The sequence below is a fragment of the Leucopleurus acutus genome, assembly GCF_964270905.1.
Source record: "Leucopleurus acutus genome assembly, chromosome: 19".
NCBI classification, from domain to species: domain Eukaryota; kingdom Metazoa; phylum Chordata; class Mammalia; order Artiodactyla; family Delphinidae; genus Leucopleurus; species Leucopleurus acutus.
Genome location: NC_139161.1, coordinates 49,203,553 through 49,221,458, shown reverse-complemented (window position 1 = coordinate 49,221,458; position 17,906 = coordinate 49,203,553). Strand labels below are relative to the sequence as shown.

The following is a 17,906-nucleotide window of genomic DNA, read 5'->3' as shown; positions in this document are numbered from 1 at the left end:
CTATGGACATCCCCGTTTTGCAACCTCCCAGGACCCAAGAGGGCTCAAAAGAAGGCATCTCAGAGACACGTGCTCAGCAGCCCTCCCCAGTTCTCTGACCTGCCTCCCCCTTCCAGCTCTGTGGACAGTGGTCGAGGCCCTTCCGGACCACGCTCCCTCGGCTCCCCCAAGCTCAGCGCGTTCCGCGTGGGCGGCCTCAGTTCCCGCTTCTGCAGAATGGGCGGGCAGCTAAGCCTCCGCGCCTCGGGGTCCTGCGGGGGCGGGGCGGAGGGCTCCGAGGGCGGCCGGAAGGGGTGTGAGTGCGGGGGCGGGCCCCAGGCCGCCCCGCCCCTGGGAGGGAGCCCTGGGCGCAGCATTCTGGCGCGGGACGCGGCCGCTGCCGCCACTGCCGTCGGGGAAGGTCCCAGCGCGGTCCTGGCCTCGCGCGGCGCCCGTCGGGGCCCGAGCCCCCCGCGCCCCGCGCAGTAGCCCTGCAGAGAGGCGGCCCCGACTGTGCCGACGGCGCAGACTGCCGTGGGGGCGGCATGGAGGAGGCGGAGGCGCACCTGCTGCCGGCCGCAGACGTGCTGCGCCGCTTCTCGGTGACTGCCGAGGGCGGCCTGAGCCCGGAGCAGGTGACCGGCGCGCGGGAGCGCTACGGCCCTAACGGTGAGAGCGCAGGCCACGCGGGGGCAGCCGGGGCCGCGTGCGCCGCGGTCTCCGTATCGCTCCCGGCACCGCGGCTGCGGAGAGGTCCACTCCCCTCCCAGCCATCGGCCCCCGCGGGCGGGCGGGCAGGAAGCGAGGGCTCAGGAAACCTCTGCAGATGCCCTTGGGGCTCCCGGCGGGGCTGCGCGGTACCTTCGCAGGGGAAGTGGGGGTGCGGGTTCCGGGTTCGGAGACCGGACGCCTGGCTCCCCTGCCCCGCTCTCCTCCCTCCGGGCCCAGGGACCCGTGCGGCCCTTCCGGGCTTCCCACCTCCACCCGCGTCCCAGTCCACTCTTGCAGGCCCTCGGCCACCCCCATCGGCGCTCAGCGCTGCGTCCCCGCGCCGCCGCAGTCCGCCGGAGTCGTGCAGGTGCACACACCGGGGTCGGCCGGCGAGGGACCAGCCGGGGACTCTGAGGCTCAGCCTCCTAGCTGACCCCGAGGGTCTCCCCCGAGGGCTCAGTAAAACGCCCAGAAGGTGCAACTTGTCAGCTGGCAGGCTTGGTGACCCCACCCCCAGGTCTTCCTCTTTCTGCAACCCCAGGCGGATGTGGCTGGCGGAGTCGGTGGGGGCTTTGAACTGCTGAGGCGGGAGACCCACCTCCTTGGGGGTGGCAGGTTCAAGGCCTCACTCAGGGAGTTGCCTGGGGAGGCCTTTCCTTCCTGGGTGACCTGGAGCCACGCCCGCCCATCTCTGGGCAAGGAGGGAGCCTTCATGCTGTTGCTGTTTGGGAGGGAAAGGTATCGTTCTTCCTCATGTTCAAAGGAGTGTGGGATTCTCCACCTGCCAAAAAGCACGGCAAGTGCCAGCTGTCCAGATATGACCCAGAGATGGTAGAAGGTGTAGAGGCCCCTCCCCAGGTCGCTTGCAGGCAGGACTTGCCACCCCTTTGGTCCACCCCAGGGCACGGGGCAGAGTGTTAGGGGTCCAGAGAGAAGTGTCGCCTCCATCCCCAGAGTGCAGCCTGGACCCACGCCCTTTCAGAACTTGGGGCCTCACCCTTTCAGGGTTCCCCGCCAGCCAGAAGGAAGGTTCTCTGGCCTGTGTGTCTCACTGCTCAGGACTGGCTTGAAAATTACGAAGAGCTGTCAGAAAGGGAGCTTTGGGTTTTGTATTGGTTTATGACAACCACCTCTTATATAAATATTATCTTTCTGGAGCAGAAATCCTTTTTCGAAAAAATTAGTTGCTATATTTAGTTGAGCTGTGGGCGGAACTAGGGAGATAAATATTATTTAATATCCCCTACTAGTGACTTGGCAGGGAGGGTGTCCTCGCTGCAGGAGCGCAGGGCATCAGGGCTGGTCCCCCAGCCCATGGGTAGGGCTGGGGGTCGGGGCAGCAGGTCTGGGGTTCCACCGCCTCCTCTGTGCTGCTGTGGCCTCCAGCTTAGGAGTCCTGATTCCCAAGGGAAGCTGGAGATCCAGCCCTTGGTTCTGCCTCCAGAATCACACAGATGTTGCCCTGCGTTACTCTAGCCAACACCCTTCTCCTTTCTGGCCCCCATGTCTTCATGAGGAGGGGAAGCTGGCTGGGAAGGAGGGAGCCTCTAGTTCCCCCCATGTTGTTTTCTCTAGGTGAGAGGATTTGGGGGTGCCCTGGCGGCTGAGCATCTGTGTGGGGTGATGAATAAGGATGTTGGTGCAGTGTGTAGGTACAGAGAGGTGGATGTGCATTTTGGGGAGGGTGGTAGGAAAAGTTAGGGGGCTATTCCTGGGCTCCTCTGGTTCCTCTGTGCTTCGATGGTAGTAAAAATGAAAGCTCATGTTCGCTGACTACCTATTGATACTACGTGCCAGGCATTGGTCTTATAGCACTTTTCATCTCTTGTCTCATTCCTTCCTCAAAACAACTCTATGAAAACAACTGTTGTCATCCCCATTTTACAGAGAAGGTAACTGAGGCACCAGGAGGTTAGACAGCTTACCCAAGGTCACACAGTAAGTGGTAGAGCTGGTACTGGGTGCCTGCCCCTCTCTGGGCCTCAGTTCCCCTGTCTGTTCAACGGGGTCATCGGTTCTGCAGACTCTGGGACCCTGGTGTTGGGGCCTTGTGCTAGGAGCTGGGGTCAGCTAGACAGGAGCTAGTACAGCCTTGCCCCCGGCCCCCGCGGGGACCCCAAGGGTTTTTTCCTCGGGAAGCATTCCAGAGCTCTGGAAGTCATCAGGTGAGGAGAAGGGAGCCGGCTTCCCCTTCCTGCCTCATGCTCCTGCAGCAGAGCCCCGGCCTGAGGAGGAGGCGTGGGTGTCCCGCGGTCTCTACCCACGCAGCCTCTGGGGTGAGGCTGACAGGGTTTTGAGCCCTAGCTCTGCCCTTCCATAGCTGTGCAATCCTGGATAAACTGCTTTGCCTCTCGGTGCCTCTATTTGCTCATCATAAGCGAGGCTACGATAGGACCCATGCCAGACATTTGTGAGTGTTTGCGTACACCAAGCCATCCCTTCTTGTGGCAGAAGGAGCTGGGCCTGGCTCTGGGCCAGAAATAGGGTGGAGGGGGCGGGACCTGCAGGTGGAGGGAACACCCCAGGGACTAGTGTCCTCCCCCACCCCAGGAGTCTATGCACCTGCAAGGTCGTTAGGCTGGAAACCACAAGGAAGTCATTTGCTTAAGTCGAAGTTCACAATTTCTGCCAGCACAGGAAGAGGGGAAGCAGGGGCCGGGGATCCTCCCTCCGTGCTCCTCAGAGCTGGGGGAGGGGCCTCAGTCAGTGAGTGTACTGGGAGTCGCACCTCCCTCCCCCGCATCTGTCCCAACCCCAGCAAGTAGCCATGTCCTCTGAGGCCCCAACAGGGCAGAAAGTGGGAGGCTCCTGGCCTCTTGTGAGCCGCCTTTCTCTGCAGACCCCAGCAGTGCCCAGGACTCAGCTTTCTCGGAGGGGCCTTTCTACATCCCTTCAACTTATTTTTTTGAATAAAAATGTGCACACAGTACCACATTCAAAATGTACAAAAGGTATATAGTAAATTCTGCCCAGCCCCGTCCCCAATCACCCATTCCCAGCCACCCCAGTGTCTCCTTCCCAGGATACTCTGTGCACACACACTTCTGGGTCTGTGATCGATGATCTTTACGTGAAAGGAAGTGGATTTTGAGGGCTGTTTTGCCCCTGATTTCCACATGACCGAGTCACTCTTGCAGGTGGTTCCACGTGGAGCATCCTTGGGCTTCCTAGTGGCCACTCAGAGTTTCATCATGTGGCCGTTCCAGCACTTCTTCACCCGAGCTTTTGATGGGCTCTGGGGTTGTTCAAAGCCTCTGTTATCACACACACGTTATAAGGCACATCCTTGTCCCCATGTCATTTCACACACTGTGACTATCTCCAAAGGATAAATTCCTAGAGGGGGAATTGCTGGGTCAAAGGGTGTGTGTATTTTAAATTTTGACCGCTGTTGCTAAATTGTTCTCCATAAAGTTGCACCAGTTGACCTGCCCATTTCCCTACCACCTCACCAGCACAGTGTGTTATTGGACGCCAATCTCATAGAAGAGTGGCCTCTCATAGTCTTACCTTGCATTTCTCTGTTTGCCAGTCATGTTGGGCATTTTTTCATATATGCAGGAGCCATCTGATCTCCTCATGTCCGTGGATGGGCTGCCTATCACCCCTGCTGGACGTGAGCCTAGGCAGGAGGCAGGACTGGGTTGGGGGTGTCCCCCCAAACAGGCGGGCCAACACCTAAGCCACCCCCACCCCAGAGCCCACTGATGTGGGAGTCAGGCGAGGTCCCAGGAAGTCTCTGCGGGGGAGGGGCAGTGTCTCTGTTTAGGGGAGCTGGGGGAGGGGCTGTGACAGGGGCTGGAGCCTGCCTTCCTGGGCCTCAGGCTGCCCATCTGTACAGTGGGTACCAGAGCTCCAGGGGTGCCAGGTGGGAGGGATAGTCTGGATTTAGATTCCTGCCGGTGGGGTCTCTGCTGTGACCTTATCTCCTGCCCTCAGCCCAGGTACCCGCTTCCTTGGCCCCAGTGTTGTCAGTAGGGCAGAGACAGGCCCCTGAGATCCCCCAAGGGCCTTGCAGATGTGAACTGACTCGGATCTGAGGCGGGTATTTCAGGCTTCACCCCCGTTCTCACACCCTTGTTGGGCAGCCTTAGTACCCCCTCTCAGGAACAGCACCAGCCCTGCCCCTGCAGAACCCCAAGCCCTTGCACCAGGAGCTCCCTGAGGCGGGGCTGGGTCTGCCCACAGCACCGAGGACGCCCAGCAAACACTTCGCCTCTGGGCCTGGTCAGCCAGTAAGGCTGCACCAGGGCAGAGGTTATCCACTCCAGGTGGGGCCTGGAGACCGTGGCAGGCCAGGTGGGCGGGGTGGCGTGTGCCAACCAAGGTCTCTCCCTGACTTTGTGAGTGAGGATTTAATTGCTCTGTAAATTTGCCTTTGAGGAAGACCTTGGTGAGCACTCGCCTCTCCCAACTGGAACCAACACTTAGAAGCCGAAATACCAGTTTCCATTGTTGTGAGAAGGAAGGAGTCAAGGGGGGATTAGGGGAGCAGGTGGTGTGTGGAGCCTGGGGGCAGCCCTGGCCCCGCACCCCCCTTCTCCTGGGCTCTGGGCTGTGAGCCCAGGGTCCAGGGCTGAACCATGGGGCAACCGAATAAACAATTCAGTGAGGCTCTGTGTGGACCCAGGGATGACTCAGCCCCTGCCTGCCCTGGGGGTGCTCCGGGGCGGGAAGCAGAAGGCAACATTGATGACCCTTGAGAGCAAAGCTTTTCTGGGAAGCCTTCCTGGAGATTCAGATGAGGAAATGGGGAGGTACCCTGCACAGAAAAAATGCCGAAACAAAATCTTGGAGGGGGGAAAGCTTTAGCAAAACCAGGGGACGTGGTAGCAATCCTGAGGCATCTCACTTGGCTGACAGAGGGAGGGACGGATGTCTAAGATATGAGAGTGATTCTGGAAGGGTGGGTTGGGGCAAATCCAGGAAGACCTTTAAGGCCCTGTTAAGATTGGTCTTTATCCTGTAGGTCCAGGAGAGTCACTGAAGGTCTGTGAGCGCGGCAGGGTCATTCATTCATTCACAGAGTTTTATTGAGCACCTACTGTGTGCCAGGCGCTGTCCCAGGTGCTAGGGACACTGGAGCTTCCATCCTCTTAACTGTTGTTATGGCTGATGTTTACTGAGCATTTACCATATGCTATGCATTAGTCTAAGTTCTTCATACATATTACATCATTTCATCTTCACAGCAACCTTATGAGGTAGTTACTATTATTATCCCCATTTTCCAGATGCAGAAACTGAAGCACAGCCAGGGTTAAAGTGACTTGCCTGTGGCCGCAGAACTACCAAGATATAGGATTTGAACCCCAGCCCTCTGGACCAGGCTCTCTGCTCTAAGCTGCAGAGTTTCTCTAATCACATCCCAGGCCCTTCCAGGCCAGCTCCACATCGGGCATCTGTGGACATGGGCTGGTTCAGTCTGGCAACAGTGACCCAGAGCAGGGTTCGGCCAGGAGAAGCCACCATGTGAGAGGTCTGGACAAGAATAGTGGGGGCTCATATGCCCCCAGGCTGGCTCAGCTGGGGTCTGGGAGGGGCAGCACCTCCTGTTACTGACTTGGCCCGTGCAGCCTGGCAGATGGCACCAAGAGGTGGGCAGGGCCAGGGCATTCTCCTCACTTAACAAATGGGGCATCTGGTGCTGCTGAGGGCCCAATGCCATCATTTCAAGGGGAACTGGCTCAGCCCCACCAAATGCAACCTGGAGGTGGCAAGGGGGAACCAGCATCTTCCAGGGATGCCTAGGAAGGGGAGGAGGTGCTCTCCTAGCCCCTGGATCCCCCACCGTGGCCCTGGAACTAATTCATGTGAGGGGAGAACTGGGTTGTTCAGAGTCTTGGCAGGATTGGAGTTTGAAGCAGATCAGGCCTGAGCAGATACGGTCTAGTAACCCCAAAAACACCCCCTGTTTTGTGAGGAAGAGCCTTTGGGCCAGGATGATTGGGCTGATGGCTCTAGGGTCACAATAGAAGAATGAACCGATTGATGGGATGAGGGCACCCAGCCCAAATATCAGGACATGGGATATTACGTTCTTTCAGGTGACCTTGGCTGGGGGGAGACAGGGGGACCACTGGGGTGGGAAGGCAGGACAGCCTAGGCATGAGTGCAGGAGGTCCAGAGTAGGGATTTGAGCTCAAAACGCTTCCCTGCCACTTCCCAGCTGTGTGACCATGAACTAGTCACTCAACCTCTCTGTACTTCTACTCTGTAAAATGGGAATGATAATTGTATCCTCCTTCCCAGGTTATTTGAGAATCACAAGAGAGTAATGCACATGAGGAAGTGATTATTCTGTCTGTGGAGCACCTTCTCATGTGCTGGGCACACAATGCCCTCCCGTTTATCTCCGGAGATGAAGTAGGTAAAGCACCTGGCACACTGCTCGGTATATAGTAGGTGCTCAATAAATGTGACTTATTAATATTAATGATACTAATGCTGATCCTCACAGCAGCCCTTCTGGGTGGGGGTGGGTACTCCGTCTTCCAAATGAGGCTCAGGCCCCACGGGGAGCCAGCTACTCAGACATGACTGGAAGCATGTGCATTACATGAGCAGGGATGGCCCTCATTCAGGGATGGGCAGGGCATCTGTGGTGGCCTCATGGCTGGCTGAGCCTCCCCCAGGGGCAGCGGATGGGGGTGAAAGGGGAGCCTTGCGGTAGAGGCTAGGTCTGGGGAGAAGGGGGCATCGGTCAGGATCGGCTAGGTTATGTTGCAGTAACAACCCTCAGATCTCAGTGGCTTGAAACAATCCAGGTCATTTCTTGCTCACACTGTATATATGTACCTCAGTGCAGCCCATCTGGGGGCTCGGTGTCTCCCGACTCTGTGACTCAGGTTCACAAAGCAGATACCATTGCACAGGTGCTGGTTGCTGTAGCAGAGGGTCAAAGAACTCCAGACTGTGCTGTCCAATAGGGCAGCCACTAACCTTGTGTGGCTGATTGAGTTTAAATGAATAAAAATTAAGTATAATTTAAAATGTAGGGAATTCCCTGGTGGTCCAGTGGTTAGAACTCCGTGCTTCTGCTGCTGGGGGCCTGGGTTCAACCCCTGGTCAGAGAACTAAGATCCTGCAAACCTCAAGGTGTGGCAAAAATAAATAAAATGTAGCTGCTTAGTCACACTAGCTACATTCCCAGTGCTCAGTTGCTACATGTGGCTGGTGGCTACCATATCAGACAGTGTGGCTATAGGACTCTTCCATCATCACAGAAATTTTCCATCAGACGGCGCCCTTCTCCAGCAGTTCAACATTCCAGCCCGAATATACATCCTTCTTTTTGCAACTCACACAGGAAGCTGGGACGTGCAGTCCTACTGTGTGCCCACAAGGTGGGGAGAATGAGAAGTATTTGGGGAACAGCATGATGACCACCACCAAGAGTGGACCCTGGATCGAGCTGTGGGTCAGCAGAAGGGGAGATCCAGGTGGAAGGGGAGAGAAAGGAGAACTGGTGAGACCTGCAGGCAGAGGGCAGCTTGCAGGGGGACTAGAGCTGGTATGTGTGTCCAATAACATGATTCCCAGCCCCGGGCCTCACTCTTACCCAGAAAAAAAGCCCTGAGGAATATGGTGGTCAAGGGGCTACATGCCAAATAGAGGGAGGGGTCAGGGAGACAGCAGGAGGGATTCAGGTGAGACTTAACGGATATACTCTCCCTTAGGTCAGGAACCCTGAAGACACCTGCAGAGGTGAGGGGTTGAGGAATCTCCTGGGTCGAGCATGGCAGAAGCAGACTGATGTGTGCCATGAGGCTGGGGCATGGCCGAGATGACCTCTAAAGGACGCTGCTCCATTGGAGAATCGGCCCAGAAACCAGGCCTGGCCCTCCCCCCGCCTTTCCTGTTCGCCTCAGCTAAATAGATCAGAAGGAAAAAGTCTGTTTGATTTTAATCTCAACGCAGGACACTGGAGATTACATTTTCCACGGAAAATGTCAGCCATTGCCTAAAATAGGACTTTGGAGAAAATGCTAGAAAGTGTATTTTTAGGTTACATGTTTTCCTCCTGGATTCCTGCAGCCCGGTGGGCTGCTTATTACTCCCCATGGTTCAGCTGCCAGGTGCAGACCCCAGACCTTTGAAACAGATGGTCAGGGGAGAGGTGCCCATGGGAAGAAATGCTGGCAGGTGCTCGAGCCGAAAGCAGGTGGACAGAGGCAAGGACCCATGTCAGGGAGGAGGAGAGAGGGAGAGCCAGCCTGGGGTGGGGCTCGGATTCTGCATGCTAACAAGCTCCCAAGCGACCCGGGGTGGGGCTGGGGGTGTAGACAAGAGGAGGCAAGGCTCAGTTAGGCTTGATCTGGGAGGGGCCTCAGACAGCTGTGGGCAGGTCCCGAGCTCGGCAGGAGGAGGGAGAAGCCCGTCCAGGGCCCCTTTCCACAGACCCACAGATACCCTTGCTGGCTGTGTGACCTTGTTCAAGCCACGAATCCACTCTGGACCTCACTCTTGCACCTGTGAAACGGGGTCGGAATTCCCACCTGCCTCCCCTTTAGGCTGTTGGGAAGATTCCAAGACTTCAGGTACTGGGGCAGCCAGCTCCACCTGTAACATAGGTGCTTCGGGAAACAGGAGATAAAAGTGGAGCCCGTAAAGTGACAGCAGGTCCTGGTGGTGTTTGGAAACATGGTTCTTCAAAATGTTCTGTGGTCTGGCCTGGGCATGCTGGCTGGGTCCTCACTGAGCTTGCCTGGAGTGGAGGGCCTGGGAGGGGACAAGCTGAGACTCAGCCTCTAGGAACTGAACTGCGGTGGGTTTCTCAGTGCCCGGGATGCTGGCTGCTGGGGTCGTGCTCAGGGGGAGCCTGGGATGGGGTGGGGCTCAGAGGGACAGCAGTGCTGTGGGCCTTGTCCCTGTGGTCCTGGAGAAGCAGGTGTGTCAGAGGTGGCCTGAGCCGATGTTCTCAATTTGAGGGAAGGGCTACCCTGCCATGGGTGGGGGACATTGAACGGGACCAGGTGGGCATCTGAGAAAGAGCAGAGTGCAGGGAGCTGTGAGAACTACCAACTCCCTATGTGACCTCAGGGGTCCCGTCTCTTCTCCAGGCCTCAGTTACCCCTCTGTGCAATGGGGGAGTGTCTAGGAGGCCGCTCCTGGCTCCCGTCTTGTCCTAGGTTGAGCCAGGCCACACCAGACCTTCCTCAACCAGAGTGAGGTGAGGGCTGGGGGTGGAAGCATCTGGGCTCAAACCATCCGTTCTGTGATCTCAGAGAACTGGGGTGATGTGTCCTGCCCATCGTGGAGGTCCCGGTGGGCACATGGGGAGGGGCTGCTCAGACTCCACTCTATAACCCAGTCATTTCTTGTCTCCCCATGGCTCCTGTGGCTGCCTGGATCCTGCAGAGCTCCCGACCGAGGAAGGTGAGCCTTGGGCCAGGGCGGCCTATGAGGTCACCAGACACCATCGTGGGCCGTTCACTGTCAGGCCGTGTCCTCCCCCCACCCCCGGCTGGGTGGGGCCTTGCTGAGCAACACCCCCCCACCCCCACCCCCCACATTGCCCATCTGTGCTTCTCAGGGCCTCTGGGCGCTCCCTTTTCAAATGGTAGGGAGGGAGTGGGCCAGGTGGTCCTGAGGCCGCCCCAGCTCTGCATGGAAGCAGGTCAGTCGGTCAGGGGCCCAGGCCTCATGCGGCACTCCTGTCCCCAGGGAAGTCCCTGTGGGAGCTGGTGCTGGAGCAGTTTGAGGACCTCCTGGTGCGCATCCTGCTGCTGGCGGCCCTGGTCTCCTTCGTAAGTAGGGCCCCCATTTCATGGCGTCGGGCAACCCGGGAGGGAGACCAGGTCAGGGCAGTGCTCAGAGGCCCAGGCTCTGGGCCACAGGGCTGTCCTCTCAGCTGTGGGCATCCCTGGGCCCCTACCTGCCCCCTGCCCTTGCCCACACCCTCGCAGCGCCCCGCACTGGACTCGCGGCTCCCACCTGTCCCCTGGCTGGCAGAGTGAGCTTGCAGAGGCACAGGTCTGACCCCGCCCCTCCTTGCCTTGGCGCAGGGTTTCTCAGCATCGGCCCTGCTGACTTCTTGGACCAGATAATTCTTGGTGGTGGGAGCTGTCCTGTGCACTGTAGAATTTTTAGCAGCATCCCTGGCCCCTGCCCACCAGATGCCAGTAGCACTCCCCACTTGTAACAATCAAGCCTACAGATGTTGCCAAATGTCCCTGGGGGGCGAAATCCCCCCGGCTGTGAGCCCATTCTGTGGCTTGCAGAGCTCCTCAGACAGACTTCGGGCCTTAACCTCCTGCAGCCTCCTCGTGGATGCTGCTCCTTATGGCTGTCCCCCATCCGCCCTGCCCAGGTTCCTTCTGCACCTGCAGGGCCACGGGGCCAGAGTGGAGCGGTGGGGAAGGGGAACACCAGTGGCTGAGCAGCAGAGACCCAACGGTCATGCAGGGAATGGAGCCCCGGGGGTGCATGTGACTCCTGCCCCAGGCCCCTCCAGCCAGGAGGGGCCCAGCCAGCTGTGTCTGACCCCCCTGGCCACTCACTGTTCCTTGGAAAGGGAGGACTCTTAAAAAAGTCTGTCCAGGCATGTGCCCAAAACAGCTGAGCCAAAAGGGTTCTGGTACCCTCTCCACGGAACAGATGGACACACTGAGGCCTGGAGAGGATGACAAGTGCCCACCTGGGCCAAGAGGTGGGAACGGACTTGAACCAGGTCTCGTGCCTCCAGGCCTGGGCTCTGGCTGGAATCATGGTCCTCTGGTCTGTGAACCGTGAACTTGAGCCTGCAGCAGGATCACCTGGGCTGCTTAAAACACAGACTGCTGGGCCCCACCCCAGAGTTTCTGACTTGGGAGGTCTGGGATGGACACCAAGGATTTGCATTTCTAACAAGTTCCCAGGTGATGCTGCCGCCACTCCTGGTCTGGGCACACCACACCTGCTCCGAGAACCACCGCCAGGCAGGTGGCGATGCCTCCTACTGGCCACCACACAATGGCCCCACGTCCCTGAAAGTGGGTGGGGTGGGACGTGGGCTCTGGTGGTCACTACCTGCAGGGGCTGGACTTCGTAAGCCAAGGCCTTCTGAGAGCAGACCTCTCTAGGTCTGGTGCTCCTCAGGGGTATTTCCCCCAAAACGGGAGCAGACAGAGACCCAGCATACAAAGGAAATGGCAAGCAGACCCTGGCCCACGGCTTAGCCTAAACTCACCAGCTTTGATCCCGGCAGGTCCTGGCCTGGTTCGAGGAAGGTGAGGAGACCACAACTGCCTTCGTGGAGCCCCTGGTCATCATGCTGATCCTTGTGGCCAATGCGATCGTGGGCGTGTGGCAGGTGGGAGGCTCGGTGGTGGGACTGGGCCCTGGGGTCTCCCAGCTGCTAGGTGTGACCTACATTTGGTCCGGAAATCCTGCAGGTCCTTCTGCTTCCAGATCCATCCCAAGCCCTAAGGGTGTCACTCCAAGGGGGTGGCCTGCTGGGGCCAGCAGGGACAGACAGCCTTCCTGCCTCTGCAGGAACGCAATGCTGAGAGTGCCATTGAGGCCCTGAAGGAGTATGAGCCTGAGATGGGCAAGGTGATCCGCTCGGACCGCAAGGGCGTGCAGCGGATCCGCGCCCGGGACATCGTCCCCGGAGACATCGTGGAAGTGGCAGGTGCGTTGGGGGCCTCCTCCTTTCATTATGTGACGCAGATGAGCCCATCCTCCTCTTACTGAATGTATATGCAGAGGGGGTAGCTATTGGATTCTTCTAAAGCTCTTTGGTCAAAACCGCATCGGACAGATAAGGGGACTGTAGGCCAGGGGACAGCTCAGGCCTCTGCCTCCCAGCCCCAGCCTTGGTTTCTGGGAGCCCTCCTGGCTTTCCCAGGAGGTGGCATCCAAAGCCACCCTCAGCCAAGCTATTCTCCCTCCACAGTGGGAGACAAAGTGCCCGCCGACCTCCGTCTCATCGAGATCAAGTCCACCGCGCTGAGAGTGGACCAATCCATCCTGACTGGTGAGGCCTGGAGGCCGGAACCGGGGGCGGCTAGGCCAGGGGACAGAGGTGCCTTCACGTGGGGCTTCTCATTTCTGATTCCACATCCAGGTGAATCTGTGTCTGTGACCAAGCACACGGATGCCATCCCAGACCCCAGAGCTGTGAACCAGGACAAGAAGAACATGCTGTTCTCTGTAAGTGCTTGGGATGCCTGGGGCCTTTGCCTGGACGGTGATGATAAAGATAATAACATTTAGATTAATCAGCTGAAGCCCTGTGGGAAAGAACTCATCTGTTATTAAGAATACGTACAAACTTATAGTAATAATAATAGCTGTGTTTACCTAAGGCTGTGTGCTTGGCCCTGTTCTAAGCCCTTTACCTGTATTAATTTATTTAATCCTCACAGCGCCTTTGAAATAAGTACTCTTGTCTGCATTTTCCAGCAAGGAAGCAGGCACAGAGAGGTTAAGTAAGTTGTTGCCCAAAGTCACACAGCCAGCGAGTGACAGAGCTGGGATGTGGACTCAGACTCCTGATTCCCGAGCTTTTCCTCCTACCTGCTAGGCTTATCCTGCCTTAAACTGGAGAGAGGCAGAGCCTCTCTTGCCTCAACAGAATCCTCTAGAGGGAGAAGCATTGCCAAAATGGTGAAGGATATCAAGAACAGTCCATTTCTCAGATAGGAAAACTGATCCCCAAGGCAAGATTCCAAGCCGCCCAGCTCTTCTCAGGGAGAGTGATGGGTTCTTCTCTGGTGGGAGGGATCAGCCCCTGTGGCCTTAGAGGGACTTAACCAGTGATGCTCACAGGCTGCCCACGGAGGCCACAAGGAGGGGTCAGGCCAATTGGCAGTGGCCCTGGGCACTAAGTTATTAAAGTCTCCCCAGAAGTGAACAGAAATGGAGAAAGTGATATACACCCACAGCTCTTCTTGAGGAGAGCACCCTGCCTAGGTGCCTGGAAGCTTTGGACAAGCTGCCTTGGGTGGGGAGGGGACGCCAAGGGGCATGTTCAGGCATTAGAAGCTGTCACTAGAAGCTTTCTAAGGAGGGTGCCCTGGCTAACTGCAGGTCATTTCCTTAGCGGAGGGGCCTGTAAGGGGGGGCAGGAGCTGCATGGCTCAGGGCAGAAGGGACGCTGAGGCTACCAGAACCCACCTTCTCTCCAGCCTCAGCATAGTGCACCTGTCTGAAGGGGACCGAGTTATGAGCCTCCTCAGAGCAGCTGTGTCTCGGGCCTCCGTTGGACCGTTTTACAGCAGAGGACACAGAGGCTCAAGGCTGGCCGGCACTTGCACCGGGGCTTGGGGATCTTACTGGGGCCTTGGGAATGGATGGACTTCAGCTCAAGTTTTCTGGATTCTTCAGTAAATATTTATCGACTGTTTACCTGAGGTCATGGTTAGCCACACTCCTGTGTGGCTGTATTCGTCGTTTATGAGCTGAATTTTGATGGGTTGGTGCTGTGCTGTGCTGGTTGATCATACTGTCAATATCAGCTGGTGCTTCCTCTGTGCCAGGCCCCCCACACTAGGCACTGGGGATGTGGCACTGAACCAAGTCCCTGCTTTCATAGAGCTGACACTATCATGGCGATGACAGTAATGACTCAGGACTACATAGTGGCATACCTCTGAGAGCACTAAGTATGGAGAACAAGAAAGCCAAGGAGGGGAATAAGAGCCCTAGCCCCAGCCTGAAGGGATCAGGGGTTCTGGGCCCCAGTTGGGGTGCTAACCAGCCCTTTCCTTATCCCTCCCTCGGCCAGGGCACCAACATCGCATCGGGCAAGGCGATGGGTGTGGCAGTGGCCACGGGCTTGCACACGGAGCTGGGTAAGATCCGGAGTCAGATGGCGGCCATGGCACCAGAGCGGACGCCCCTGCAGCAGAAGCTGGATGAGTTTGGGCAGCAGCTGTCCCGCGCCGTCTCCGTGGTCTGCGTGGCCGTGTGGGTCATTAACATTGGCCACTTTGCTGATCCGGCCCACGGCGGCTCTTGGCTCCGAGGTGCTGTCTACTACTTCAAGATTGCCGTGGCCCTGGCAGTGGCCGCCATCCCTGAGGGCCTCCCGGCTGTCATCACTACATGCTTGGCACTGGGTACACGGCGTATGGCCCGCAAGAACGCCATCGTGCGGAGTCTGCCCTCCGTGGAGACCCTGGGCTGCACCTCGGTCATCTGCTCTGATAAGACGGGCACACTCACCACCAATCAGATGTCGGTCTGCCGGGTGAGTGGCTGCAGCCAGGTTGGGTATTGCTGTGTGATGTTTGGCAGGCTAGGCTCCCTCTCTGGGCCACTCCCTGACTCCTTTTTGGCCAGAGGTGGAGGAGAGAACCTGTGTGCTGCCCCATGGTGGGGAGCAGATCCAGGTTCTCATGGGGCAGAGCAGCAAAGCCTGGCTGGACATGCATCGTTAGGACCCATGGGTCACTCTGTAGGGTCCTGGCAGGCAACTGCCCATCTGTGAACCTCAGTTTCCCCATCTGAAGTTTGGGTGTGCAAGCCCTGCCAGGTAACCATAAAGGACACAGGGGAGGGTCAAGTACAGCCTGGGCATCTGATCCAAGCTGGGCCTAGACCCAGGTTCGTTTTTTTCTTCTTTTTCTTTTTTTTTTTTTTAGAAATTTATTTATTTATTTTTGGCTGTGTTGGGTCTTCGTTGCTGCACGCGGGCTTTCTCTAGTTGTGGCGAGCGGGGGCTACTCTTCGCTGTGGTGCATGGGCTTCTCATTGCTGTGGCTTCTGTTGTTGCAGAGCATGGGCTCTAGGCGGGTGGGCTCAGTAGTTGTGGCACGAGGGCTCAGTAATTGTGGCTTGCAGGCTCTAGAGCACAGGCTCAGTAGTTGTGGCACACAGGCTTAGTTGCTCTGCGGCATGTGGGATCTTCTGGACCAGGGACTGGACCCAGGTTCTAACCTTCACCACCGTGACTCTCTGTGGTCAACGCCTATCACCAGATACGCCAGCTCCAGTGACCTGGGAAGGGCCCAGGCAGGAATTATTCATTTCCTGGCACTTGATCCCAGATCCTGGGCTGCTGCCCACATGCATCAGGGAGTCTGGCTGAGACTCCAGCAGGCCCCTGGGGTAGAGGAGTGGGTGGCATGACGGTGAAGCTTTCGGATTTCCCACTCCCTAGGTCCCCCAATCACTCCTCTCCCACCCCTGCTCCCATAATCTGCCCACTGGGCCTGGGAAACCCAGGCTCTATATCTGAGACCTTAGTCCCCCACAGAAGCCCATCAGGGGCTGCCATGGGGTTGGGGGCACCAGCACGCTTTACTGCCCTGCAGCCCCTGACCTGCTAGAATCCCTAGCAGGACTTCATTTGAACAGTCCTACTAGGGGTTCTGAAATAAAGATTTGAAAAACACAGTATAGGGAAGTCGTAGGGGCCTTACATACTGGATGATGGGCTAAGAAACTTGACTTCTCAGGGGTCTGCTGGCTGGAGGGCTGTCCCCAGGGGCAGGGAGGAAAGTGCAATGGAAGGGATGTTTACTGAGCACCTGCTGGGTGCTGGGCTGGCCATTGGCTTGGGAATGTGCAGTGAGGCAGTTTCCAGGAAGCAAGCATTATCTCCTTGGCAGAGCTGGCTGACAGATGAGGACATGGGCTGCCCTGGGAGGGGTGAGCCCCCTGTCCCTCAGGAGCACGGGTAGGGGCTGGGCCCTGCAGGCAGGAGCTCACTCTCTGGGGACGGGGTCTGTGCCTCAGGATGCTATGTCGGTTTCCTCCCTTGGAGGTCAGGAACTCGTTCCCTTGAAGGGCAAGGAGGGGCAGCTGCACTCTGATCCCACTTTCTCCACGTTACCAGTGGAGAAACTGAGGCTTAGGTGCTCCGCCAGGGGTCACATAGTGAGATGGGCAAGGACCCAGGCTTCCTGTCCCAGCTCAGGGCTCTGTCAAGCTGGCAGCTGCCCCAGAACATTGAAGAATCTGCCATAAATCTCTCATGGGTTTAGAGCAAAGGACAAACCTGAACTGGACACAGCTGGGCAGGGCAGAGAGGCCCGGCCTCAGCTTGGACGCAGTACTCTTACACTTCACCTCCAAGATCCTGGGGGAGGGAAGGCCGGTACCTCCTCTGGAGACCCACAGGACACCACCCTGGGGTCAGGCTTGAGTCCGACTGGCTGCCCAGGGAGGAGGGCCTGCCTGAGCACGCCCCTGCGCTCCGCAGATGTTCGTGGTAGCCGAGGCCGAAGCGGGTACCTGCAGTTTACACGAGTTCACCATCTCGGGCACCACGTATGCCCCGGAGGGCGAAGTGTGAGTGCTCGGCGAGGGGGCTCAGGTGGGCGGGGTTTCCTGGTGGGCGGAGCTATGTAGGACAGCTCTGAGAGCTGTCATTGGTGAGGCCTCTTGGGGGCCAAGAGCTGGGCATTGCCCAGGGGCTGGGACAAGGGCACCGTACTGACAGCTGTGGCTCCACAGGCGGCTGGGGGGGTGGCCTGTGTGCTGCGGGCAGTTTGACGCGCTGGCGGAGCTGGCAACCATCTGCGCCCTGTGCAATGACTCAGCGCTGGACTACAACGAGGTGGGCCCCCGCTCCCCTTCGTGACCTCCCTAGGTGCTCCAGAGCAGACCTTGCTCCCAGAGTATCAAAGCCCTAGGCGTTCCTAGGACCTCCTCCAGGCGCTCAGAGCAGACCTTGCTCCCAGAGTATCAAAGCTCGCAGGATTGGAGGTCCTGCCCCGTTGGAGTGCCACACCCCAGGAGCACTGCCATCCTTTGTCCACTTCACACTGCCACCCCTCCTTCCTCAGACTGGCTCTGGAACCCTGCTCGGGGCTCTTGGGCTGTGGGGGACTGTAATGTAAAGGGCAGAAGGGCCAGGGGTGCCTGGGGGAAGAGGTTTGGGGGACAAGACTAAGAAGTGTTTAAAGCAGAAGGCACAGCCCAGAAACGGGCATTGAATGCTTTTCCCTGTGGCTGGAGCATGTGGGAGGCCGCTCCTGCCTGTTGGGGCGGGGGCGCTTGGCCAAGTCAGTCTGATGCCCAGATGAGGGCAGTAGACAGACAGCAAAGGGTTTGGAGCAGGAGAGTGATATGGTCAGATCTGCATTCACAGAAGATCACCCAGGCTTCTGTGTGGAGGACAGAACAGACTGGGCAAGACCAGAGCCGAGGAGCCCCTTGTGGGCATCCAGGCCGGAGCGGTGCCAGCTGAGTCCTGGCTGGCGCTTCAGGGGGAGGGGGGCAGGCATGGGTTGGAGAGAGAGTTTGGAGCCCAGATCCTGGGACTTGGTGACTGGTTAGGTGAA

General features: G+C 57.9%; 1 protein-coding gene across 1 annotated transcript in view; it reads left to right on the top strand.

The window, feature by feature from the left end:
• Positions 1-524: 524 nt before the first annotated feature.
• Positions 525-17,906, top strand: part of ATP2A3 (ATPase sarcoplasmic/endoplasmic reticulum Ca2+ transporting 3) — a gene marked incomplete at both ends in the record, with an annotated part of 29,583 nt that continues 12,201 nt past the window's right edge. Inside the window, 10 exons of the mRNA XM_082860129.1 lie at positions 525-732; positions 10,051-10,068; positions 10,357-10,439; positions 11,879-11,983; positions 12,166-12,304; positions 12,569-12,649; positions 12,740-12,825; positions 14,402-14,866; positions 16,823-16,911; positions 17,077-17,179. Coding sequence (XP_082716255.1) covers positions 525-732; positions 10,051-10,068; positions 10,357-10,439; positions 11,879-11,983; positions 12,166-12,304; positions 12,569-12,649; positions 12,740-12,825; positions 14,402-14,866; positions 16,823-16,911; positions 17,077-17,179 — 1,377 coding nt within the window. The remainder of the gene's footprint in view (positions 733-10,050; positions 10,069-10,356; positions 10,440-11,878; positions 11,984-12,165; positions 12,305-12,568; positions 12,650-12,739; positions 12,826-14,401; positions 14,867-16,822; positions 16,912-17,076; positions 17,180-17,906) is intronic.